General features: G+C 44.4%; 1 protein-coding gene across 1 annotated transcript; it reads right to left on the bottom strand.

Moving 5' to 3' along the window:
• Positions 1-759: 759 nt before the first annotated feature.
• On the bottom strand, positions 760-20,155 carry Tex36 (testis expressed 36). Its single transcript, XM_090346856.1, has 5 exons — positions 20,068-20,155; positions 12,027-12,140; positions 6,955-7,086; positions 6,112-6,192; positions 760-1,247 (listed from the first exon to the last, which is right to left on the bottom strand). Exons 2-5 carry the CDS (start codon positions 12,075-12,077, stop codon positions 939-941), a joined length of 573 nt encoding a protein of 190 aa, XP_090202982.1. The 5' UTR covers positions 12,078-12,140; positions 20,068-20,155; the 3' UTR covers positions 760-938.
• Positions 20,156-25,885: the final 5,730 nt, after the last annotated feature.

Below are 25,885 nucleotides of genomic sequence, written 5' to 3'. Positions count from 1 at the left end.
TAAGTGAACACTGCCTAGAAAAAGATACTTCCCTGGTAATTGGAGATATGTGAAATAAAGAAATAGCAAAACATGACCTTTTGGGTTTGAGGAGTTCTGTGTGTGTCTCTGTGTTGCTGTTGTTTGATTTTTGTTTGGGTCCTTAAATTTTCAAAAGGTAATGTGAAGAGAGAAAAACAGAAATAAACACAGTTGACAGGAAACGAATGGGTCCAGATTTTCAAAGGTAATTGGCTGCAAATTTGAATTGTGCATTCTGCCCAGCCCAGCACTAAGCGAATAGCTTTCCAGGGCCTGCTTCTGCCATATCGGCACACCTGTACCAAGATGGCTGATCTCTAAAGCTCACAGAGCATCGTGCCTAGCCCGAAAGGTCACTAGCCATACAAATTCTAATCAATAAGAAAGTTTGTTTTTAAAACACAGTACGTTTATCCTTGAGGGTGCAGTACAGCTGTGTTTTTGTGAAAAAAAAATCATGTATTTATCAGTCTATTTATACTGATGCTGCAACAATTCCAAAATACATGATAAAATATCAAAAGACACTCCGGGAATATCATATGCTTTGAGATATTATGTCCACATTTTTATGCATGTATGCCCCTGCATGTGTTTGTGCATGCACAGGACAGGAACGGTTTTAAGGAACAGGATATGGGTCAGACATGAAGTGGAACATGGAGACCTTTCACATTGTTTGTAACTCAAAGTTAAAAACATGACCACATGGGAAATACGTAATTTTTAAAACTCCCCCAGAGATGACAGTCTTAAAGCTTTTCTTGACATATCTAATACTTCATATCCCTTTATTTTTTTTATGTTTTCCAACCTTAGGAGAAGTCATAAAAATATTTCAAAGATCAAATCATAGTGCTAGACCAGAAAACATACTTATAGAATGTCTGATGAAACAATAATATTATAAAAACTCATCAAGAATCTTCTGGGAAGATTTTTGGCAAAACTGCCTTTTTGTCCATACCAAATTTTACTTTTGGCTTCCTTTTTAATAACTCTGCATAGCTGGGCTGTGGAATACATTTAAAGGCACTCCACCGCTCACTGTAACACCTCGGGAAGCGCCTGAAGCTGGAGATCACCACGGCCTCCTCGTGCACGTCGGTTATTTGCTTCTTTGGAAAGCCATCCATACAAGATGGAATGCAGTCGCAAGCCCAAAGATTGAAATTTCTAGAAACTTGTTGCCTTTTGTCTATAGGAATCTTCTTACGACCCAGGCCCTGGGGAAGAATGAAAGTATTTAAGTCACATAGCTTTGAGGTGTTTGACTAAAACCAGCTCCAGGACACATATACATTCTTCAACACACCATAGGACAAGTGCTATGGAAAGCCTCCTTTAGCAACTTGCCGATGGTCTTGAGATGTCCTTGATTGTTCTCATGCCTTTCAGTGCCATACTGGGGACTGGACTGTGAGGAAAAGCCAGAGAAAGACTAGCAAAGAACATCTTCACCCACCTCCACTGCTAGGTCCCTGGGTAAGTTCCCATCCCTGGCTCCCTCCCCACCCCTGATCAAAAGCATGGCTCTTTAACTGACAAGCCAGGAAAATGATCCATGCCCAATCTCTCAGCTCCTGGGACAGAAGCAGGACTCTGGGCTCTATCCTCAGTCCTGTCTTTAACTCTAGACATCTGACATGCAAACCTGAGAATCACTGTGTGTTCGAGTGTGCACATTTGATTTTGTTGCAACTAGGTGAAAAGTGAGAAAGAACACTTTGGAGAACACAAAGGTCCAAAGGAAACAGAGGTTGGATTACACTGACTTCCTGTCAGTGAAGTGGAGCTGTTCCTTCATGAAGGCCATAGGCTTTCAGTCACGATCAAGACTTCAGAGGTGGTGGTGGTTGTTGTTAATTGTTTTCCTTTGTGTGTTTGGGGGGGTCATGGGGCTTGAACTCTGGGCCTGGGCCCTGTCCCTAAGCTCAAGGCTCAAAGCTATTACTCTACCCCTTGAGCCATAGCCCCACTTCCCATTTTTTAGTGATAAGAGTCTCACAGTCTTCAGTGCCTGGGCTGGCTTTGAACTGTGATCCTCAGATCTCAGCCTCCTGATTAGCTAGGATTATAGGCATGAGCCACTGCAACCCGGCAAGAGAGATGTTATTAAAGGTAATACACTTGGCCCTCTGAGTCTTTGGATTCAACCAACCCTGAATCAGCCAACCCTGGATCAAAACAAAAATAACATCTGTAAAGCCAGGCAACTGTGGCTCACACTTATAATCCTAGATATATGGGCGGTAGAGATCAGAGAGGTCATGACCAGCTGGGAGGAACAGTTCAGAGATTCCATCTCCACCAGTACTTGGGCACAATAGCATACCCTTGTCTTCTCAGGCACACAAGAAGCTGAGATCAGGGCTGTGGTGCAGACTTATCGAGGCAAAAATGTTTGCAAGAGCCAAGACCTCACACAAAAGCGGGGCACAGTGGCAAGCACCTGGCATCTCAGGGACAGAGGAGAGCTGAAATAGGAGGACCTTAGTCCAAGCTTGCCTGGGCAACAATATTCAAAGAATAGGGAAATGGTAGATTGCAGACAACTACTTTTCTTGTGTCTCTGTAGACTGACTGAATAAGGTATGGCAGCAGGCATCAACAAAAGCCACAGCACCATGTCCTTACTTTCTTACTCATGTTCTCTATCCTCTTCCATAACAACTGCATACAAAAATACCAGGTATCTGCATTCATCACATCCCCCTTCTGCCTTCTCCCCACATTCTTTATCCTGTATTTCTTTCCATACTCCACATACTTTTAATGGCTCAGTTCTAACCACTGCATATACCATTCTTATTCTTCAGACCTCTAAAGTACTATTTAAAAAAGACAACACCCTGCATATATACCATGATTCGTTTTGTAGTCACCAATAGTATTGTGACTGTTGGTAAATATCTGACTGGGTTTTGAATTGGTGGATTTTTTAGAACTGAGATATACTCCCACAGCAGCAGTGAGAAACTCTTCATCGACCTAACTAACACCCAGTCCTGTAGGAACATACAGAATAACCAAATGGAAAGACTTCTGGTTCACAAAAAAATGAAACCACAAGTTGTTTTCAAATGCAGAAACCCCAACACAGAAATATGAAAAAGCAAGGAAACAGCACCTCCATAAACCAACAATTACATGTAGAAGCATCAGAATGACAGTGAAGTGGAAGAAACCCATGCAGAACTCAAAGAAATGCTGATACGAAATGTTAAATGCGGGGTTGGGAGTTTGGCCTAGTGGTAGAGAACGTGCATAACATGCACAAAGACCCGGGTTCGATTCCTTGGTACTATATACATAGAAAAAAAGCCGGAAGTGGTTCTGTGGCTCGAGTCATAGAGCTCTAGCCTTGGGAAAGCCCAAGGACAGTGCTCAGGCCCTGAGTTCAAGCCCAGGACTGGCAAAAAAAAAAAAAGAAGCAAAGAAAAAAGAAATGCTAAATGAAATGAAAGAGGATATATATATATATATATATATATATACAACTTCATGAATTCAAAGAGAATACAGCAAACAACTAAAGGAATTCAACAGGAATATCAAATAAACACAGATTAACAGCTATGTGCACTCAATGACAATATAGCTAACCAGTTAAAAGAGATCAAAGAAGCCCTATATAAACAAATAAATGAAGTGAAGAAGTCAATTATATACATATATACATATTCAAATTGACTAAAGCATGAGTTACACAGGGGTGGATTTCACCGGTGTAACTCCTTTTCACAATTGGCTGTTTGAGAAAATGAACACCAGAAAGCTGAAACATGCTTTGTCTGGGCCGAAGTTGAAGGGGACAGGGGCAGACATACTGAATGCCATCATAACAATCAATGTGAAAATAGAACCAATGCCTTGAAACCATCTGTTCCTGGGTGAGATGAAGGGGGAGGGGAGGACAATGATGGAAAGAGTGACATGGGTCAGACTTGCTATACTGACAGACTGTCATGTCAAATTGAAACCGTTTTTTATAACACCACTTAAACGATTTTCAGACAATCGAGGTATGAAAACAGATCCCAATAAAGAAATAGAAATCCTGAAGAAAAAACCCATAGAGTTCTAGGTCTGAAATTTTAAATGGAAAACTTCTACAGAAAAGTAGATGATCTGAGAGAATTTCAGGGCTTGAAGATAAAATGGACACAGTAGAAAAAGTAAATGAAAATACAGAGAAAAGATCAAAGAAATATAAAATAAAATTGAAGAAAGTCAAGATTCTATTTAAAAGACCAAATACAGACACAATGCACATAGATGAAGGGGAGAAGATAGTAGCTGGAGGTATTAGGAAATGTACTCAACTCATTACTAGCAGAAAACATTCCCAGTTGTGAAAAATATTAGCCCATTTAGGTGTAAGAGACTTTCAGAGCAACCAATAGACTAGAGTAGAAAACAATCTAATCCTGACATATTATAGTTAAAATAGTAAGCGCAGAGAACAATGAAGAATACTGAAACCTTCAAGAAAGAAAAAGTATATCACTTACAATATGAAACCCATCAGAATAATAGCCTGTTTCTCAAGAGAAACCATAATGGCAAAGAAGGTTTTGAGTTTTATATTACAAGCATTGAAACTGCCAACCCAGAATATTCTACTCTGTGAAGTTATCATTTCTAACAGAAAGACACATAAAAGTTTTCCACAAGGAACAAAAATAAAATAAAATAAAATAATGTTATTACAACTAAACCTGCACTGCAGAATATACTCAAAGATATCCTGCACACTGAAGGATATCTGAAAACATGAAAAAAGTTGAAAAGCCAAATCCTATCAGGTAAGTATGTAAGTGTATGATAGGAGAAGAAAACAAGGTAACACAGAGCTTGTGGCGGGGGGCCGGGTGGTGAATGGTAGGAATGATTTATATACCTTGCAATTTTAAGTTGAAATAAATTCAGTTTTCCAGTCAAAAAACTTAAAATGGCAAACTGGATCAAATTGCAAAACCTAATCATCAGTTGTATACAAGAAATACAGCTACCTGACCAAAATAAGCATTGAAAAAAAAATGTCTTCCAAGGAAATTAATCCTGAAAGTAGGCTGAAGTGGCTATACTTATATCTGACAAAGGAAAGTTCAAAGAGAAATTATGTAGAATATGCAAAGATCATTTCATATTAATAAAAAAAATTCTCCGTGAGAAAGGCCGAACAGCAGGCACTGGCGGTTTACACCTGTAATCCAAGCTACTAGGAAGAACTGAGTTCTGAGGACCACAGTTTGAAGTTAATACAGACTAGAAAGTCCACAAGACTCCTCTCTCCACTTAACCACCAAAAACCTGGAAGTAGAGCTGAGGTTCAGGTTATGAAGCATTCACTAGCCTTCAGGGAAAAAGCTAAGGAATTGTGTCCATGCTCTTAGTTCACAGAAAAGAAAAAAAAAATCACAACAGTCAACATTCATTCACCAAGTGTCGGTGCACTCAACTTTGTTAAATAAATATTATTGGACTTAAAGAAAAATGATGAAGAAGAGAGAAAAAAGAATTAAAAAATTTACCATAATATAAAAACTTACCATAACTAAAAAGCTCAATATTAGCAACAAAACAGATGGTCTAAAAACTCTAACCATATTAAAAATTCATAGCATTCTCTTAATTCTTTTAGTTAAAATGGAAGTTAAAAATTAAACATAAACTATCTAAAAGCAAATAAGTCCTTAATTAGGTAAAAAAAAAAAAACCTTGAAATATAGCCAAGGCAAAACCCTGAAGAATATTCATAGTTTCAAAAATTTATTAACATAATTTTTAAGTATTTGAACTAAACTCCCACTGAAGAAAAAAGAAAATTTGAAAGAACAGCAAAATAAAAGTATTTCTTCCAGGTTACCAGTATTTTTTTTAATGAATTGATTGTAGACAAACATACCAATATAATTTGCAGAAAAGGTGGTAGATTGTGTGAATATATTTTAGATTCAACCCTGCTCAATCACGGAGCTCGTTTTATTGTGCCCTGCTGAACTCAGGGTCTCACACAGGCTGGAACACGGGCTCTACCACTGAGCGATAGTCCCACTCCCTAATCCTTGGGAAATAAATACTCACAGAGTCAAAGTAGTATCCAGTATTCTCAAAACTATGGCGATTGTCATGCACGGAGAAGGGGAAGCTGTTATTGGCTGCTTGCTGGAGAAGAAAGAAGGGAGAGATGAAAAGGCACTTTCAGATCTGCTCTGTGCCTCCTGCACAAGTGGGGACGATGGCAGGGGGAGAAGGGTGGACCAAGGCAACCTCCCAGGAAGCCAGCTGGAGCATCCATGGCCCAATGTGGGTGCCATATGTGGTGTGTTGGGTGCAGTGTGCCAGATGCTGCATGCAGGATGCAGTGTGCCAGATGTAGCATGCAGGATTTGGTGTGCCAGATGCAGTGTGTTGAATGCAGTGTGCCAGATGCAGCATGCCAGATGCAACGTGCTGGATGCAGTGTGCAGGATGCAGTGAGCTCAGATTTTGAAATTTACTGCTTCCTAACACTGAAACTTACCACTTTTTCTTACTCCTTCCCTCAAAAAGACTTCCTTTGGAATCAAGGATATTGTATGGGTTCACAGAACCTCAAGTAGGTCCTGTGGGCTAACTTTTTTTGTCTGACAAATAATGATCTTGAAACTCAAATCCTGGACCCAGGTCCAGACTAGGTTTGGCATGTGATGAGATCCATGCTGTTCCCATGGTGTGGTGCCAGAAATTGCTTCTGAACTGATCCAGAGCAACGCGTGGGTCAATGAGCTTAGCATGCAGGCACAGGTGCTGTGGAGGGCCAAGCTTTTTTTGTCAGCAAGACTGACACAGAGACCCCGACAAGCCCAGAAAAAGTTATCCAGCCATTATGCCACAGTGCCACCCCTGTGGAGAGATTCGGGATCCTCTGTCTGGGCTCCAACTCACCTTCTCCCGGACTTTGAATATTGGTGGCAGTTTTCCCTCTAATTGCCCAATCAAACGTGGGGAGTGGGACTCTTTTAACATCGCGCTGGTGATGGATTCTGGTGTCTTCTGTGCTAAGCCAATGGGAAGGAACTGGGAAAACAGCACACGCCTGATTAGAACCAGGCACGGTTAAGTCGCTAAGCCAAGGGCTTCCTCCGAGAGTGATTAAAATGCAATTCTGGTGCTTCTGGAGTGTAGTGGGAGGGGTGTAATCTTTGCCATTTCCAAGGAATCTTTCCAAGACACAAACATTGTGATGGCCTGCAGCCATTACTGTGACTGTTGTGGGCCACCCAGCTGTGCCTGAGGAAGCCTGGAAATGTTTCCACCCAGGGTGAGAACAAGTGACTTCCTGGGAGAAGGCAGATGTGCTCTGTGGGGTCTTCCTCTGGCCAGGGAGCTCTGGGTACTCAGTGCCTGGACCCACCTCACGTTCAGAGGGACAAGGTGACCGCCAGCCCTGTAGCTAAGAGTGGGTCCCAAAACCAGAGGAAGAGGAGAAGCAATGGGTCCCACTGGCTCTTCTGCCAGAGCATGATCTCCAGAAGGGCAGGAAAAGCCCGTGAGGAATAAAAGGGGGCAGGAAGGGAGGAAGCAAAAACAGTGAGAACAAGAAAGATTGCTTGAGTCCCTCTCTAAAAGGAAATGAAGGAAACGGGGCTGGGACGAGGGAAATGGACCCAGCAGGTCCTCAGCTAACCCTCTGGGCAGCACTGGAGCATAGGAGGGCACTCAGAATCGCTCTGGATTGGGCTGACAGGACCTGACTTTTCCATAAATTGATCTGGGCTTTCACAGGTAACCTTGAGGAGGTGACCTTGAGGAGGCAGATCTCTTCATCAGACAGTGGGAACCACACCCTCAGCAGCTGGAGCAATGTGGGCCTCATTCCCGAGACCAGAGTACTTGTCACGAGAGGTCCATGGAAACTCACTCTGATTTCATTTAAATAATACCTGTGAAGAGCTACCCACACAAAGTAAGCTGTGAAGCAGAGATCTCTAGAAGGAGAAAACGAATACAAATTAAAATATGATTCTTGGTGAGATTCCCCATGAAGGGAAAAGACTCTCGCATGGGGGGTGGGGCTAGAGCTCAGACTATTGATACAGGAGCCCCAAGCAATGTCAGGAACTTCGGCCTCCTTATCTATAAAATGGGAACAGTCATCACTACCTGACAGGGTGGGTTTGATTTTCAAAGCAAGCACAAAACAATAGGTGGGAGAAGAGTCAATTTTGCCCACTGTTCGCCCCTTCTTTCTCCCAAACTCACTGCCATCACCTCCGGCCGATCACCCTTCCTTCCCTTTTGGAGTATGGTGACACTGCTCAACTCTGCAATTCTCCATTCTCCCTCAAGTCACAATCAAACTGTATATTCAGCTGGCTGCAACTTGATGTCTGCCCAAGAGTATGCTTGGTAAATTACCATTTGTGTGAAAAGGCTAGAGAGCTCACACCTGTAATCCTAGCTACTCAAGAGGCTAAGATCTGAGGATCACAGTTCAAAGCCAGCCTAGGCACAAAAAGTCCATGGGACTCTTATCTCCAATTAACCACCAGAAAACTGGAAGTGGCACTGTGGCTCAAGAAGCAGAACACTAGCCTTGAGCTGAAGAGCTCAGGGACAGCACCTAGGCCCAGAGTTCAAGCCCCACAACCTACAAAATAAAATAAAACAAAAAGGCTAGAGACTATTTTACAAATCTTATATGGTGGGCTGGGAGTGTGGCCTAGTGGTAGAGTGCTTGCCTAGCATGCATGAAGACCCAGGTTCGATTCCTCGGTACCACATACATAGAAAAAAGCCAGAAGTGGTGCTGAGGCTCAAGTGGTAGAGCTCTAGCCTTGAGAAAGTCCAAGGACAGTGCTCAGGCCCTGAGCTCAAGCCCAGGACTGGCAAAGAAAAACAAAACAAAACAAAGACAAAACCAAACAAATCTTATATGGTGAAGGGAGTTCTCTGTGGTGATGAGAAGCTAGAAGATGCAGAGCAATGAGAGAGGAGAGAGAAGAAAGAGGCATAAAGACATAATTAATCCAGTGATGTTTATAGGAACAAATCTATGCATATAAAACAATAGATGATATATGGAACATATTGAAATAAAATCAAAGAACAGCCATTAGACATATCCAAATGGCCGCCTGAGGGCGAGGAGAAGAGAAATGGGGATTGAGGACACCACAAAAACACATGTGTTTTTATGGGTGATTTCTCAGAAGACTTGTAGTGAATGGGTCAGTTCTGAGGAGGGGCATTAGGAAAGGAAAAACTTTCTTTCTAACCACAACCACTTTGTACCATTCAAGTATCCACTGTATTATTTTTCCACAAGAAAACAAGAGGGAGGAGAAGGGGTAAGACTGCTAAAAATAGGAAGCAAATGTTCCTGAAATCCTTACCATCTTTTCCATGAACTATGCAGACCACGCTTTCATACACGCCTATACCAATATACATCCACATGGATGATTTTCATTCTACAGTATCACATCATTGCTAATAGAATAAAAAGACATTGGCTAGGAATGTAGCTTAGTGATAGAGTGCTTGCCTAACAAGCATGAGTTCCTGGGTTCAATTCCTTGGACCACATAAACCTTAACAAAAATCTGGATTGGGTATCATATATGCTTAGCACCTTGATGTATTTAACAGTATACCCTGGAGATCTGTCAATGAATATGTACATATAATTATATAACATTCTATATTATATTTTTGTTTCTAAATGATTTTTATAGTTAACCATAAAGCATACAAGGGCTTTTGGTTGCCCTCCTTGCCTTGGGCCCCCCCTTCCCTCCCAGTTGTGGAAATCTGGGCAGTGAATCAGCTGCTCTCACATCAAGAGTGATGCCTCCCCTCCGACCCTCCCCACCATATACACACCAGTGTTAAATGACAACTGCCTGTGCGTTGGTTTAGTCTCCAACTCAATGGACTAATTTGCTGTTATATATCTGTAGCATTTTAGTTTCACTCTTTTAAAAAATATATTTTATAGCTATAACCTGATAGCTGTGACGCAAACCCTTCTGTTAGATATTGTAAACGTGAAATACTGCTTTTTAACTAGCTGGCAGTGGAATTTTTGCTGCGTGCAATAACTCAGTGACTGAAATATTAAGCAGGAAAATGAAAGTATGTAGACTTTCCTGCCCAGCAACAGCCAGATGACAGCCAGCCATGTCAACTGCAGAACAATAGTCTCCTCTAACAGGGCAATTACTGTCTTCCCAAACCGGCGGCTGCTGAGTCAAAGCCAACAGCTTCTCTCATTTTCCCACCTCATCTACAAGCTATCTTGGGAAATTCATGCTCAGTACTATCCTTCTATGCTCTCAGGACTGACAGCAGGAAGGATTTGTGCCGGGATTCAAGGCAAACCTAGGGGAAGATTTGCCCCCCCCCACCAGAAATCCAAGCCCAGGCACCCAGCTGGAGGACCACAGGAACTCCTCCCCAGGACCCAGAGTATATCTCACCTTCTCTTTCTTTTCCTTTCCTTTCCTTTCCTTCCCTTTTCCCTCCCCTTTTCCCTTCCCTTCTCTCCTCTCCTCTCCTCTCCTCTCCTCTCCTCTCCTCTCCTCCTCTCCTCCTCTCTCTCTCTCTCTCTCTCTCTCTCTCTCTCTCTCTCTCTCTCTCTTTCCTTCTCCCTTTCCTTCTTTCTTCCTTTTGTTTTTCATCAGTCATGAGGCTTGAATTAAGGGCTTGGGCACTGTCCCAGAGCTCTTTTGCTCAAGACTAGTGCTCAACTTCTTTGAACTACAGTGCACTTCTGATTTTCTGGTGCTTCAGTGGTGGTAAGAATCTCATGGACTTTCTTGCCCAGTTGGCTTTGACCCGCAATCCTCAGAGCTCAGCCTCCGGAGTAGCTAGTATTACAGGCATGGGCCACTAGTGCCCAACTTAGTTGGCTTTTTTTGCTAGAGGCTGGTGCTGTGCCAGTTGAGCCACAGCTCCATGTCCAGCTTTTTGCTGGTTACTATGCTTTTCTGTCCAGTTTGGCTTTGAAACAAGATCCTCAGATCCTAGCTTCCTGAGTACCTAGGATTAAAGGCATGACTCATACACACACACACACACACACACACACACACACACACACACACACACACAGCCCAGTTCTTAGTCTTAATCCAAGGTTATATCCAAAAACGTGTTTGGACATACTGAATTTGCTGAAGTCTTTCCCACCTTATTTCCTTTCAGATGAACAACACTATGACTCTGCCTCTGGAGGTGCGTGGGGGGGGGTTGCAGACTGCCCATGCATGAAGCACAGATGCAAATGAGCAAATAAGAGAAGCTGGACAACAACAATGAGACCTCACCCACTGGGGGGCCTGAATATTATATTCCACGAGGCTTTGTGAGGGGTCTCAGGAGTGGGGGGGTCATTTGAGCAGAGGACTTGGGGGCCAAGATGGGTGACACACTGTGACCCAATGAGCTCGTGAGAGGAGGAGGGAGTGTGGGAAAGCTTCCCCATGATGGAGCAGGAAGCCCTGTACTCCTGGACTGCATTCCAGTCTGGTGGTGCTGAGGGAATCAGATTACAGGCTGGCAGGAATTTGTTTAGAGCTCTCTATCCAGTGATAATTCCTTGAGCAAATATTTACTGAGCATGTACCATGCACCAATGCTACTGGAGACACCAGGGAAATATCACTGAGTAGAAAAGATAAAGGTCCCAGACTTCGCGGACCTTATACTCTAGGGAGAAAAATAATGCACACACTAGAGCAAGATATATAGTATATTCATAGGTGGGGAGAAGACAAGGGAGTGGGACAATGACAACCGCTGCCCCGTTGGCATCGCCAAGGAGCCAGTATGCAAAGCATTTGATATCCATCTGGTCTTCCCAGGAATGCAAGAAATCCCAGGCACGGTGGAAGGAGCTGAGTTGAAAGGAAGGGACATGTGCAAGGCCAAGCTGTGGTGGGCAGTAAAGGGGATGGGAACTCAGCCCTGAGCTCTTCTCACAACCATGTGGGTGAGCACACCAGCGTCCTTACCCATCTTCCATCCTTGTCCAGGGCAGGCTTGAAGCACCTCCCTTTGGCCATTCTCTCCAGGAAGCTGAGGTGGTGAAGGTGGTTCCTTCAGGAAGAATCACCCCTCTGCCACGCCTGGGGAAGGAAACCAGGCGCTCATTATTGTCACGGAATGGGGGCCCACCATCACAATGGGCAGAGGAGTCTTCTGGGCCCTGAGCATTCCTTCTGCAGGCACTTGGGAGCTGAAAGTCCCCTGAAATATGAGCTAGAGAGCCACCAGGACTCCAGCTAGGGACACCCTAGGGACAGGACAGAGCTAGATGAGGACAAGGTCACCTTGAAGCAATAGTGAACATTCTGCAGCCTCTGAATCCTGGAGCCAGTGTTTGAGCTGATGTTTTCCCCAGTCTCTGTTTTCATGAGGTAAGCTGAGTCCTGGGAACAGGTGACCTTGTTCAGACCCTTGGTACCAGGACTGAAGCCCTCCATTTCTCCTATGACTGCAACACACTCTCACCTGCCTCAGCATAGCATAGAGACCACAGGAAGTAATCTTCAAGAATACGTATTGTGTGCCAGATGCTGGGCTATTTTTTAACATTTTTTGTCATGACAACCTTCAGCATTGGCACATTAGAAAATGAGGATTTGAAGGTGAGAGTCACACAGCCAATGGATGAAGCACAGAAGTGAAATTCAAGTCATGGCACAGGTCTAGAGCTCAGCAGTCTTGCCACAGGTCACCTGGTCTTCCAGAGGCTTTGAAGGCCATGCCTGAAATCTGCCTTTCTTCTGGGCTTGGGTGCCCAAGTCCCATCTCACGCATACTCAGTAGTGTGCCTGTCTTTCTCCGTAGCTGAATGCTATCCCACCGATTGTCATGGCTACCCAAAGAAAACTGGTCCAGCTCTCTCCGGTGCTAAGAAACTATGTCTGCCCCAACTCATCCCCACAGGTTCTAATGAATGTTATCATGGTCATGACATGGTCACTGGGACACTGTCCTCTGCCAGTACCAGTGGCCAAAGGTAGCTCCTCAAAGTGATACCAGAGGTACCACAGCTGCAGGTGTGACACAAAAGCCATGGGCAAGAGACAAGGAGAAGATGGAGAGCAAGCTGCCACTGTGCCCGCCAAGACCAGAAATCCTGCCATGGGAGGAGCCATGCCATCCTGGCAGGATGCAGCCTGCTGGAACAAACCCAGGCAGTGGATGCAATCTGTCTTCTTCAGCGTCTCCAGGTACTGCTGCTCACGTGGCAAGGAAGATGAAAAAGTCGACTCCAGCAGCCATGCAGGAGGCTCTTGTTACCTGGTGGGCTGTCCAAGGCCTCGTGTGTGGATTAGGATCAAACTTGGCTGGGACAGGAAACCTCAGAATGCAGAGGCTTTAAGTGACTGTCCAGGGGATAAGTCCAGGCTCCATGTGGCACTTCTGCTAGGCAAGGGTCCTCTGCCAGCCCAAGCAGACAGCTTTCTTCTTGTGGCCCTGTATGTGATATTTCAGACCAAAAATCCAGTGGAGGAAAGGAAGCATGGGGGGAAAACAGAGGGGAAGAACTACTGGTGGTTCCAGTGGTTCTACTGGACCAGTCCCAACCCTTTGGTTCATGATACGCACTTAGCATTGGCTCAGCTACTTCCTTCTAAGAAAGGTTCCTGGCAGCTACCATTTAACCCTTCCTCCTGTGAGTCACAACTTAGTCATGCCTTGCTTCCAAGGGGGCTTGTGAAACAGGCTCTGTATGGATAGGGTCATTGTCCAGCTAAAAATTCCACTCCTAGTGAGTGTCAAAAGCCACACAGAGGCTCTGGCACAAGACAAATGCTTTCAAGTCTTCCATATGGATCCCTTGAGCTGGAGGTTTTTTTGCTGTTGTTGTTACTCATGGGGCTTGAACTCAGAGCCTGCCCACTGGCCCTGAGCTTTTATGCTCAAGGCTAGCACTCTACCACTTTAAGGAACAACTCCATTTCTGGTTTTCAGGTGGCTGATTGGAGATAAAAAGTCTCACAAACTTTCCTCCCTGCACTGGCTTCAAACCATGATACTCAGATTTCAGCCTACTCAGTAGATAGGATTACAGGCGTGAGCCACCAGCACCCAGCAGCATCCCTGGAGTTCTGTTAAGGATATGTAGACCTTCCTCCTTTAAAGCTCAAGTGAGCATGAGCAGGAGAGAAGGAAGCATGCTGTCGGCTTTTCTGTATGGTAGAGCACCAGCTGTGAGCAAAAAGGCCCAGGAAGTCCTCAAGACTTAGAGTTAAATAACTGTACTGGCACCAAAAAGAAAAAAGAAAGAACTGGAAAGGAGGCCAGAGTTGTTTCGACCCTGCGGGAAGAGCACGGTTTGCAGCAGAGACCAGCAGAAAGAGCAAAGAAAGCAGGCCATCCTTGCAGCACTGGGCACTTTGGACAGGCGCCTTGTCCAGCGTGAGCCTGACCAGCTGGCCAAGATCAGGAAGAAGCAGTGCTGCAGAGAGCAGGGGACAAGGACAGCAACAGAGGGGCAAGGACAACAGAGGAACGTGGAGAGTTTTAAGGAAAAATATCTTTTCTTTGGCAGGGTAGGAAATAAGATTCACCCTGAAAAGCAGCAGAAGTGATCAATTTAACTCTCAAAATTCTGATGCTAAAAAAGAACAAAAAGACTGGCAGAAACACCTCACTTGATTCCTGCTTCTTAGCTTGCTGGTGTTGAATCTGTTTCCTCTCTGTGTTCCTGTGTTTATCAGGGATTACATGAAGATGTTATACAACTGCTCCACCACCCCAGCAAAGACAGCTGCTTTTGTTTGAAGGGGATAGTACACACACACACACACACACACACACACACACATCAAGCACAAAAGACAGCAGCATTTACACTTGTGGCTCAGAATGAACAGCTTCAAGATAGCAAAACTTCTAGAATCATAAAGCAAAACAGAATAAAAAACAATTTTTCCACTGAAGAAAAAAATTCAAGAGCCTTAGAACATGACAAAACGTTCATTTTCTACTCCAGAGTGAGGCCTCTCCCCCCCCCCCCCCTCTCTCTCTCTCTCTCTCTCTCTCTCTCTCTCTCTCTCTCTCTCTCTCTCTCTCTCTCTCTCTCTCTCTCTCTCTCTCTCTCTCTCTCTCTCTCTCTCCCTCTCTCTCAAATATACACCGAGAGTGAAAGAGATCTTTTTTTAAAAACTCTCCCTGATCCTTTTATTTTATACTATTAAATATAATGGAGATTTCATCAACTTGGCAGGAAATTGCAAGCTAATAAAAAAAAGCCTGTTACAAAGATAATAAGACAAAGTCATAAAAGACAGTCGTGGGCTGAGCTGGCACTCAGCCTCCCCCTCCCCAGCTCTACAGACTCTGGGTTCATCAACTCAGTTAATCGTGTGGATGACCACAAATTTGTCCTTTCTTGCCTTTGTTCTTTCTTCATATTCTTGGGCATGTTTGCTCTCCAGATGAGCCCTGGAAGGCAGATAGGAAATATCCACAGCGCCGCCTTGTACACCTGAGCACCAGCTTGTTTAGCTCTGGAACTGAAAATGGAGAGCCAGAGAGGGCGGGGCAGGCCGCAGAAGCCAGTCCAACAAGTCCCTTGACACTCCTCACTCCTTCTTTGTGGCTTCCAGACTCCCCTGTGGCTTCCCATGTCTTGTCGTCAAAGCATCTGATGTTTGTGTTGGCTGAGGGAAGCAGCCCTCCCCTTGGGGCCTCACTGTTCCAGTTGTGGTGTGTGGACTCTCTGGATTGCTATCCTCTGAGAACCCCTGGAAAACAGAATCCTCAGCGGCCCTCTTAGATGTTCTAAGTCAGAGAATCTGCATTTTAACAAGATTCCCAGGTGTTCAAGTTGGAGAAGCACTGCCTTAGGAAATTCACAAAACACGTGTTCATTATCTCACTTATCACGAATGCGCACATAATACTGGGGAGCAGAGCTTGAATTGAGGGCCTTGCACTCTTGCTCAGCTTTTTCACTCAGGCTGGTGCTCTACTACCTGAGCTCCACCTCCATCTCTGGCTTCTTACTGGTTAACTGGAGATGAGAGTCTCATGGACTTTTTTTCTGCCTCGGTTGGCTTTGAACTGGAATTCTCAGATCTCAGCCTGAGCAGCTAGGATTATAAGCATGAGCCACCAGCACCCAGAAACGTTCACCATCAGTATTCTCTTGCTTCTAAAGAATGAATTGAGTGTGCCTTTGAGCACATGTGAACTTGTGCACAAAGAGAGATCTAAAGCCTAGTCCTAGCTTGCTACTGTGTGCGTGTGTGTGAGCGCGCGCACGCTTGTGTGTGCGTGTGTGTGTGTGTGTGTGTGTGTGTGTGTGTGTCCTAGGGCTTGAACTTGGGGACTAGGAGCTATCCGTCAGCTTTTGTGCTCTACCACTTGAACCATAGCCTCACTTCTGGAGTTCTGGTAGCTAACTGGAGATAAAGTTTCATGAACTTTCCTGCTCAGGCTGGCATCAAACTGCAATCTTCAGATCTCAGCCTCCAAAGTAGCTAGTAATACAGGCATGAGCTACCAGTGTCCAGCTGGCAGCTACTTTTAATCAGACAATGACACTGGCCTTTTAAAGACTTAGAAGCCAAGATCAGAAGCTAAAGAGTGAGTTTGCCACATTAACTGAAGTATAGTGTGTGCAGGGGGAAATTCCAATGGCGTAACTTCTTTGAACAACATACAGTCTGACAAAATGAATTCCAGAAAGCTGATACTTGAGTGAAGCCAAGGAGACCGGGGTAAAGAAAGATAGGAAGGAGGGAGAATGCAGTCACAACATCCACTGTGTTCATACACATATCTTCATTTGTGAAAAGGAAACTAGGATGATCGTGGAGAGGGTAGGATTGTAGGGGAGGGAAGGAGGGGGATAGCAGGGGCACATTGATCGAGGTACATTGTACTCACAAACTGACAAGTTGAATTATAATCCCTTTGTACAACTACATAAAGCTAGACATATACTAAAGAAAAGCAAGAGTTTGCACAGTGTTTTACCTGGAGTATTTTCCTTCAGGAGCTCAAAGCCTCTCTGGTGGTCACAGAGTCACCTTCCAGTGTCATGATGTGGGAGTCAGGAAGTAGTCGATGGGTCCCCTCGAGCATCCGGAGACACATGCTGCTGCTTTGCACAATTACATAAACATGCTGCAGTGTGCTTGTCTTAATGTTTAATTTAGATTGCTGCCCCATTGATTCCTTGGTGGCTGGGGCAAATGAGAATAAACCAAATGCATGGTTTTGCCACGCCACGGTCCAGTTGCTCTGAGTGTACAAGAATGACCACATAAGGGCTATGCGCCTAATTAAGCACTTAGTCAATAACCCACTCCCTCTGGACTGAGCCATTTGCTTTATGCATTGTGGGAATGAGATCAAGCTGGGCAGTGAATGTGGGTAATTCATGCAGGAAGAACTCATTTAAGGTGAGGTAGATTGATTGGAATTAGTTATTTCAGACAGCAAAGAGAGAGAAAGCCCTCCCTTCCCAGGTGATTCCAACATGCCTCTATGAACGATGCAGCAAGCTCTGAATCCAGATGGCCAAAGCGCACAGGTGGGGGGGCTTTGCAAAGCCAAGGTTGTGGTGCAGAGGCGCTCACCTATTTAGGAACCATCACCATCCGTGCTATGCATGAAGCTCTCTGCTGTATGATTGTTTTTAAGTAAATTGATATATCTAATTGTTTTGCCGTGAGATAAGAAGGGCTCCATTTTATCTGAAGTCACAAGACAGCTTATTGACTGTCTTGCATTGTTAGAAGAAATGTCAGCAAAGGCATTGGAGGGTGGAAAAACATGAAATCAAATTTCTCACATGGCAATAGCTTGAATATCTGTTGGGCATTTCCTCTCACCAAATATGGCTGAGCATTCTTTTCAAGATGATTCGATAAGCCACAGGACAGTGTCCAGCCACGCTAACCAACAACGGCACCTTTTAACAAGTCCCCTACTCATGTTCTTCTCAAGAAGAGGTCTGGACACTTCTTCACATTCCACCAGCCTCCTCCCAGAGAAATCATTTTCATAACATCCCCAGCGCCTAAGACTTCACGTTGTATTCTTCAATCAGCCATCTGGCTAGGGTAGACATATCCATAAGGCATCTTCCTTTGCTGGCATAATTAAAAGAGATTCTCTCCTCTCGGATGTTGTGTTACATTTACATTCAAAGTTATTTTGCTCTCTCTTTGCCCTTGCCCTCCAGGAATTGTGGGATTTCAAGTTAATAGGCTTTTAATGGTTCTGTGATAACTGTGATTATAAACTGTGAATCTGATCGGGGGAGCATCCAAGTTCAGCAAAATCTCATGCAAAGACACCGTCGTTGCTTTTGATTCACAGTGGAGATTGGTTTTCTCTGTTCAGACACAAGCAACCTTAAAAAAAGAAAAAAAAAAAGCCCCTCTTTTGCTTAGCGATTGCTTTGATATCAGTTTTAAAGCCTTTAACCACACATTTTCCTTTTGATATGTTAGTGGTATTTGGAAACACATCCTGTTGCTAAAAATTAAATTTCAAAGTTAATGTATATGTTGCTTCTATTTAGAGGAGACACTGCTGCATTTATTTAAAACACATGCAACATGTTGGGGACACACACACACACACACACACACACACACACACACACGTTGCCTTCAACTTCTCACTGCCAAATATTTAGAAATAATTTTTTACTATGTTCTCTGAACATATAATTACTGCTTTGAGACTAGTTAATGAAAATATCTTTTTCTTTGAAACGTGTCAGCTCCACTAAATGAGCCTGTCCTTGTGGGTCTATAGATGAATCGATTGTGAACCAACTTGAAAAAAAGAGGCATTCAGATCATTGTTACCAGATGTCTCAAGAAAGCCTGCCAAGCTGGGACTAGAAACACAGCCTTAAAATAGTAGGCACGTAATTATGCCATCAGCCAATCAGGGCCTTGATTGCAAATTAGCTCTGTGTTCTCATTGGCCAGGAGAGCTGTGACTTTTCCAGGGATTGCCCAGGGACATTCCAACAAGCATCCCCTCTGAAAAGCATCCTCTCTATCATTGAAAAGCCAGAGAAAGGTCTGCCCACTGTTAAAAAAAACAAAAACAAAAACAAAAACTAAATGCCCTTGCTAAAACTCCATAACTCACTCAGTAGGACAATCCCTTAGGCTATGCCTGAACACCAGGCCATTGTCAAGGGGAAATATCTCCCACAATTGGAATAGTCCAACATGGCAAAGCCTGTGGAGAGAAGGGCTTGCTCTCAGATAGGGGCATCCTGGCCTGCAAGGAATGCTAAGCAGTAGAGCAAAAATTCCCACCATGCTTTCCTTGATAAGTATGTATCAAAGTGGAGATGGCATTCCCCTCAATTTTAAGAGAGACATTTGAAGAAGCAGTGGGAATGGTCAGCACCCATAGAGATTGCTCATCTGTAAGAAACAAAGAGCCATTGCTGGGTGCTGCTGGTAGCTCATGCCTGCAATCCTAGCTACTCAGAAGTCTGAGAGCTGAGGATCACAGTTTGAAGCCCATCTAGGTAGAAATGTCTGTGCGATTTTCTTACTCTCAACTAACCAGCAAAAAGCCAGAAATGGACGTGTGGATCAAGTGGTAGAGTGTTAGCCTGGAGTGGTACAAAAGACTAAGGGCCAACACCCAGGCTCTGAGTTCACGTACCAGTACCACACCAGGACTGTTCAATGGTACCACTGGCATCAGTACTGGGACCAAGAACTAAGAAACTAGTGTTGGCAGCAGGGGTAATTTGGTAGCAAAGACTCCCAATGAACCAAAAAAAAATCCTTACTCTATGATACAAAAATGTTGCCTGCCTCTGAGAACTTGGCCCCAGGAGATAGCCGAGTGTTTGCATAGACTAATCCCAAACGATATCATTTGTAGTAGTTGATAGGGGGTATATGAGGCTACATCATAAGACCTATTTCACACACACACACACACACACACACAGATAATGAAAATGTGAAACTTTCGAAGCTTCCTCAAGAATCAGGCTCCCAGAAAAGATAGGCCATGTCAGTTGGGTAAAATCTATGTCCATACCTACCACCAGCGCTGAGAAGCTCTGGGGCATGAGTGTAGGACTTCTCGAGAGTAGACTACCTGCCACATTCTGGGTAGTTCAGTTACAGCTGTGCCCTCCCTAGGACACTAATCAGAGTCTGACATTCCATTCTAGAATGAGCACTGGACTCAGATCAGAGAAAATGGACCTCTATTCCGGAACTCCTGCTTGTGCACAGAAAGAACCTCACATGGCAATGACAGGTTTGGATCTGAATACAGGTCTGAATGGCTGACGTGTCTACCGCCGCCTTCCTGCCTCTGTGTGTTGGGGTGAGGCCCTCCTTTCAGAAGACCCTGCTGGAGGGGTGAAGGGACCTCAGTCCTAGACACATGGCACTGGGTCTGCTTCAGAATCCAGCTGCCCACTGTATTTCTCAGCACCAACACTGGTTGCTATCCATCCTTGCCTGCTGCTGCCCCTTTAGGCTAGCTCTCCTCAGGGCTGACAGCATGGTGTTCACAGGATGCCAGGCTCTCAGTGGGCATGAGCCTCAAGAAGCAATTCCAGCTCCAGGTCCTTGTGCACCTTCCACCTAGGTGACTTGAGCCCTGGCCCATCCAGCTTCGGTTCGTACCTTTTGCTCCTACCTGGAAAGGACTTCCTTTGGCCAGTCCTGGGACCATCATGACAGCCCCCACTCTTGCCATAATTCTCACTTTTCCTCCAGCTGGCATGCACAACCCCAGATCCTCTCCCCTGCCTGCTTACGGTGAGGGTTCCTTCTTGTCCAAAGCACACATGCTCCTGTATTACCCACAGAGCCCCAAATGACGGGCAGATAAGGGCGCAATGATGAAGGTAAAATGGCAAATGACAAGCCTTGCTGAATGAAGTCAGTAAGTCCCATACTTAATTTAGTCAGTGGACCAGTCCTTGTGCCAATATCATGAATACAAAGCTCTAGATTTTCTTTTCTGTTCCACACAGGCATGTCAGGCCTTAGCAGCTCACGCCTGTCAACTCAGCTACCCGGGAGGCTGAGATCATAGTTCCAAGCCAGCCCAGTCAGAGAAATCTATGGGAGTCTTCAACTCACCAGCAAAACACTAGACGTGAAGGTGTGGCTGAATGGTCAAGTTCCAGCCTTGAAGAAAAAAGCCAAGAAAGAACAAGGGGCTCAGAGTTCAAGCCCAGTGTTAGCACAAAACAAAACAATGGGGGCGTTTCCATGCTATATATTTGTCAACCATGTTTTCTGTATCTTTGAGTCATAAGCTACCAACTGCTACTCTAACTCATCCTCCAGCAGAGGAGCATCTGTAATTATCTGCTGTTTGTTCTTACAAGCAAAAGCACCTGCCATGCAAACATCTCACTAGTGCCCATATAGCAGGAAAACCTTCAAGCAATGAAAACAAGCAGCAAAAATTCCAAGTTAAGGCATCTAGGATGGCCCCTGGGGACAAAGCACATGCTTCAGTGGTCACCAGCCTGACCCTTACTAGATGAGTGATCTTGAGCAAGTTACTTTACCTCCCACCAGCAAGATAGAAATTATTATTAATAATAACAGTGCTCGCATGGGACCCCAGTATTCGCAGGAGTCAGGAACAGAAAGGGACCTAGAAATGAAAACATGCAGGCAGGAGCCTCTAGAAGACTGTTCTGCACCCTGGGTGAGGGCAGGGAAGGGTGCTATGTGCAGCAGATGCCGCCATGAAGTCTGAGGAGCCCCCAGGAGACAATCCATCCCCAGCACCACAGGTCTTGACCTCAGGCTATGCCTTCGGCTCCTTCTCTGCCTTGCTCAGACTTGAGGTCTCTACAGCTCATGGGAAGGGGGGAGTGAGTGTCTGGGAGGAAGGAGAAGGAGGGTTGCTGGGGAGCAGCCTGAACAGCTCAGAGACAAAGAGGATTGCATCACAGCCCTGCTAATGAAAGCCTCACTTCGGTCTGAAATTTAGATCTTCCAAGAAAAACCACAGGCAATGACAAGCTCTCCAACATGGGTTCCAGTCACAGGCCAAAGATCAAGCATCGCTGAACCACAGTGAAGAAAAGAATGACAGCCCAATCTCGTCTTTGTCAGCACACAGGCTGTAATCAGCCGTCTACAAGGTCGTGCTGGAATGTCAAGGACAGTCCAGACCCCTCCTGGCTCTCTTTGGTAATAGACAGAAGCAATGGTGCAGATAATCCAGCCAAATGGTGGGTAATCCAAAAGCCATTTCTATTTGGCCTTGGGAGAAGTTTCTGTGTGCACTCTGACTGTGGGTGTGTGGGATCCTCTCTGCTAGACTGGTGTGCAGGGAGCATCAGCATGGCTGGTGCTCCAGGCTATGCTCAGGGAAGGGTCTCCTGACCAGCAGAGACAGCAGAGGCAGCAGGGGCCATGCTAAGCAGGGCAGAGGAGCAGCTGATGAAGGTGGTGGCACACAAAGTGGTTCACCATTTACCCTCCCCTTCTCTTTTGACCATTTTCATCCTCTTCCTGCCCAGAAGGCTGACTTCTGGGGCCAAGAGCCCCACCCCCCCACTTTCTTTGCCTTCTGACAACCAAGTAGGTTTGAGCCATAGGAGAAAAACACTAGGGTATCTCTTCCCTGCTTCCTCTTGCATGGGGTCAGCTTGCCATCAAATTTGCCTGTGTCATATTTCTAATGGAAAACACTCACCTTCCTCTTCCTCTGTGTAGACAACCACTGTTTCTTCTTCACCTTGACTCTGAAGCACCAGTGCAGAGGTCTGATCTCTGGAGACTGTCTGCAGATAAGGATAGGAAATGCATGAATGAGAGTTCAAGGACTGAATGTAGATGGCCGGGCCGGACATTCCACAGATGTGGAGAAGAGTCCTGGGCACAGGCACACAAACACTGATGCCCAGAAGTTGATCAGGGGACACAGCATGCTCTCACATTCCTGATGGGGGCATAGTAGCCCTTATAGAAAATAAAGATGCCCATGAGAACTTGGTTCAATTTTAGATGAGGAAAGGAAGAAAGGCCACTAATAAAGAGTGCTTTGAGATCCTTGGGGACATTTTGAATATGGACTCCATATTGGATTGTGATATATCCACTTAAAGTCTTGCTAAAATAATGGCTGGGCATCAGTGGCTCACATCTGTAATCCTAACTGCTCAGGAGGCTGAGATCCAAAGATTACGCTTATAACATTATTCACAATAGGCAAAGGTGAAAGAAACCTAAATGTCTAATGATGGATGAATGTGGTAGTAGTCACACAATGGAAGATTATTCTGCCTTTAAGAAGAAATGGAATTCTGACACATGTCAAAAACCTGGATGACCCTTAAATATATGATGCTACATGGAATAAGGCAGACATAAATGGACAACTGTGATACCAGTCCACTTCCATGAGGCAGTCAACTTCATGAAACGTGGAAGCTGCAGTGGCTGCGAGGAGAGGGGAGAAGGAGCATTTAAGGAGCACAGTTTCAGTTTGTTCTAGAAATGGAGAATAGCATTGACTTACTTCCCTACTTGTTACATCATCTATTTAAAAATCAAAAGGTTTAAAAAATAGCTGTTTTCTGAGACAGGCTCTTGCTATGCATCCCAAGCTGGCCTCCTGCCTCTGCTTCCTGAGTCCCGGGATTGCAGGTGTGTACTATACTACAGGTATGTATTAGAATAGCATGTAGAGTTGTGGTGTAGCTCATAAGAAACACAGAATGGTGCTGGGAGAGACTGGGCCCTTCCCACAAAGCTTCCTGCACTGTTTCTCTTGTACACACTCAGCATTAACATTTGAGCAGTCCCTAAAGGATGAGGGCAGACATGCTTCAAAAGTCGATACTGAGACGGAACCACTGCCGTCTTACACAAAAGGAGACAGAGATCTAGGCACAGGCCTTTTTCTCTGGCAAGTGGCCCTGGGTTACCACTCCACCTGCCCCAGATCAGCTGACTTTGCCTCCAGCTATGAACATACAATACTAATCAGACTCAACTTGGGATGAAAGTTTAAAAAGAATTTTTTTTTAATTATGTGCCCCTGCCTATACAGGCTCCTACTTAGGAGGTTGAGACCTGAGGATTTAAGTTCCAAGCCAGCATGGGCAAGAAAGGCCACTACACTCTTATTTCTAAGAAGCAAAAAAGCCAGAAAAGAGGCATAATTCAAGTGGTAGAGCACCAACCTTGAGAGAAAAGTCCCCCAAAAGTATGTAAGTTCAAGCTCCAGTACAGACACACACACACACACACACACACACACACACACACAATGAATGTCCTTGGATTCAGACTTCATGTGCTTGTATGAGGATGAGGACCCTTGAAGTGAAAGAACCCTGATTTTCATTTTTTTAAATGATATTGATATTGAATTCACCATGTTGGCACAATAACTATTAGAAGAACATAGATACATTCTTACGCATGATGGAGATGAAGACCAGGAGCACATGACCCCTACGTGCGTGCATGTTTACTGGGTCGCCTCCTTTTTCTAGCCACTCCAATTCCTCCTCTCCGCTCTTACAGGAGTGGTGATCATCAGAAAGCATCTGGGGGATAAAAGAGAAGGAAATGAGTCCCGCGGGCAAGTTGAACTTGCAGTAGAGGAGGACATCATCCTCCCCCTGAGAAGCCATTTTGGGGCGTCAGTGCATTGAACAGAGTTATGTCACGATGAAAACTCCATCTCCATGTGATGTGGACAGGGCATGCACCACCTGCTGGAATGCACTGCTGTACATGTCACAGGCTTGACATGTGTGAAGGGACCCGGAAGACTTCAGACGTACACTCCCAGTTAGCTGTAGCTTGACATACTGGAAATGGCACACTCGTTCACTTCAGGGGCCATGTTCTAAAACACACTCCCTTTAGAAGCCAAATTTAATCATCTGGCTGCATTAACAAATTGTACAAGTGCTTATGAAAATAAAATGATTCAGCCAAATACATCAACCAAAGAGATAAAAATGTAAATTAGAAACAAAACTGAAATCAATACACATTATCAGCTGCTAAATTACTATTAAAAAACAGGATTCAAGCTGACAACTGGAAGTGACAGGAAGCATAAGCAAGCAGAATACTAAATAGAACTCCACATTAATTTCAAGAGAACTCACCCAAAGAAAATTTGAGTGTTTGTAATTGTTGTTATGATTTAATCATAGGCTAAACACCAAGGCACAAAGAATTCATTGTTAGACTCTTGGATATTTTAAAGAGAAACCACTCAAAGCAGTACAATTTCCAATATATCAAAACAACATTGTATGTGTGTGTGTGGTTACTGGGGTTTGAACTCAGGCCCTCATGTTCTAAGTTGGGTTTCTCCCTCCAGATTGGCACTGTACCACTTGAGCCATAGCTCTGCCTCAGCTTTCTGATGGTTGATTAGGGATAAGAGTAACAGACTTTCCTGCCTGAGCTGACTTAGAACTGTACTTCTCAGATCTCAGCCTCCTGAATATCTAGGATTACAGGCATGAGTCTCTAGCACTCAGCCATGGTAATGATATTTATTATTGTGTAATTGACAAGGATTTATATTTTTAAAAACACATCTATCATGTCTACTGCTGTAGATGGAATTTCTTTAGAATAGAAGCCTAAATATATTACATTTTAATTTCTTGAAACCTATTACTACAACATTTCACTTATTTTATGGGTCTTTTGCCTGAAAATAGATTTTATTTTTATATGTCAACTAAATTGGATGTCAACTAAATTAACTGAAGCATAAAATATGCTGGCAAGATGTATTTACAAATGCACAAGGCAAGATGGTGTGCCAGTAACAAGAATCTGATTAAACCCCTGGGCTTGAACAGACCTCAGTCAATGGTGGCAGTCTATCCATAATG

This window comes from Megascapheus bottae, chromosome 15, assembly GCF_031878675.1.
Source record: "Megascapheus bottae isolate mThoBot1 chromosome 15, mThoBot2.hap1, whole genome shotgun sequence".
Lineage (NCBI taxonomy): Eukaryota > Metazoa > Chordata > Mammalia > Rodentia > Geomyidae > Megascapheus > Megascapheus bottae.
The sequence above is the reverse complement of the archived record's forward strand: the minus strand, read 5'-3'. Positions and strand labels throughout refer to the sequence as shown.

Coding starts and splice junctions, on each gene's coding strand:
- Tex36 (XM_090346856.1), bottom strand. CDS start 12,077: ATGGCCAAAGGGAGGTGCTTCAAGCCTGCCCTGGACAAGGATGGAAGA. Junction 7,087..12,026: donor TGGACAAGGATGGAAGATGG/GTAAGGACGCTG, acceptor CTGTTTTCCCAG/TTCCTTCCCATTGGCTTAGC. Junction 6,193..6,954: donor TATTCAAAGTCCGGGAGAAG/GTGAGTTGGAGC, acceptor TTTCTTCTCCAG/CAAGCAGCCAATAACAGCTT.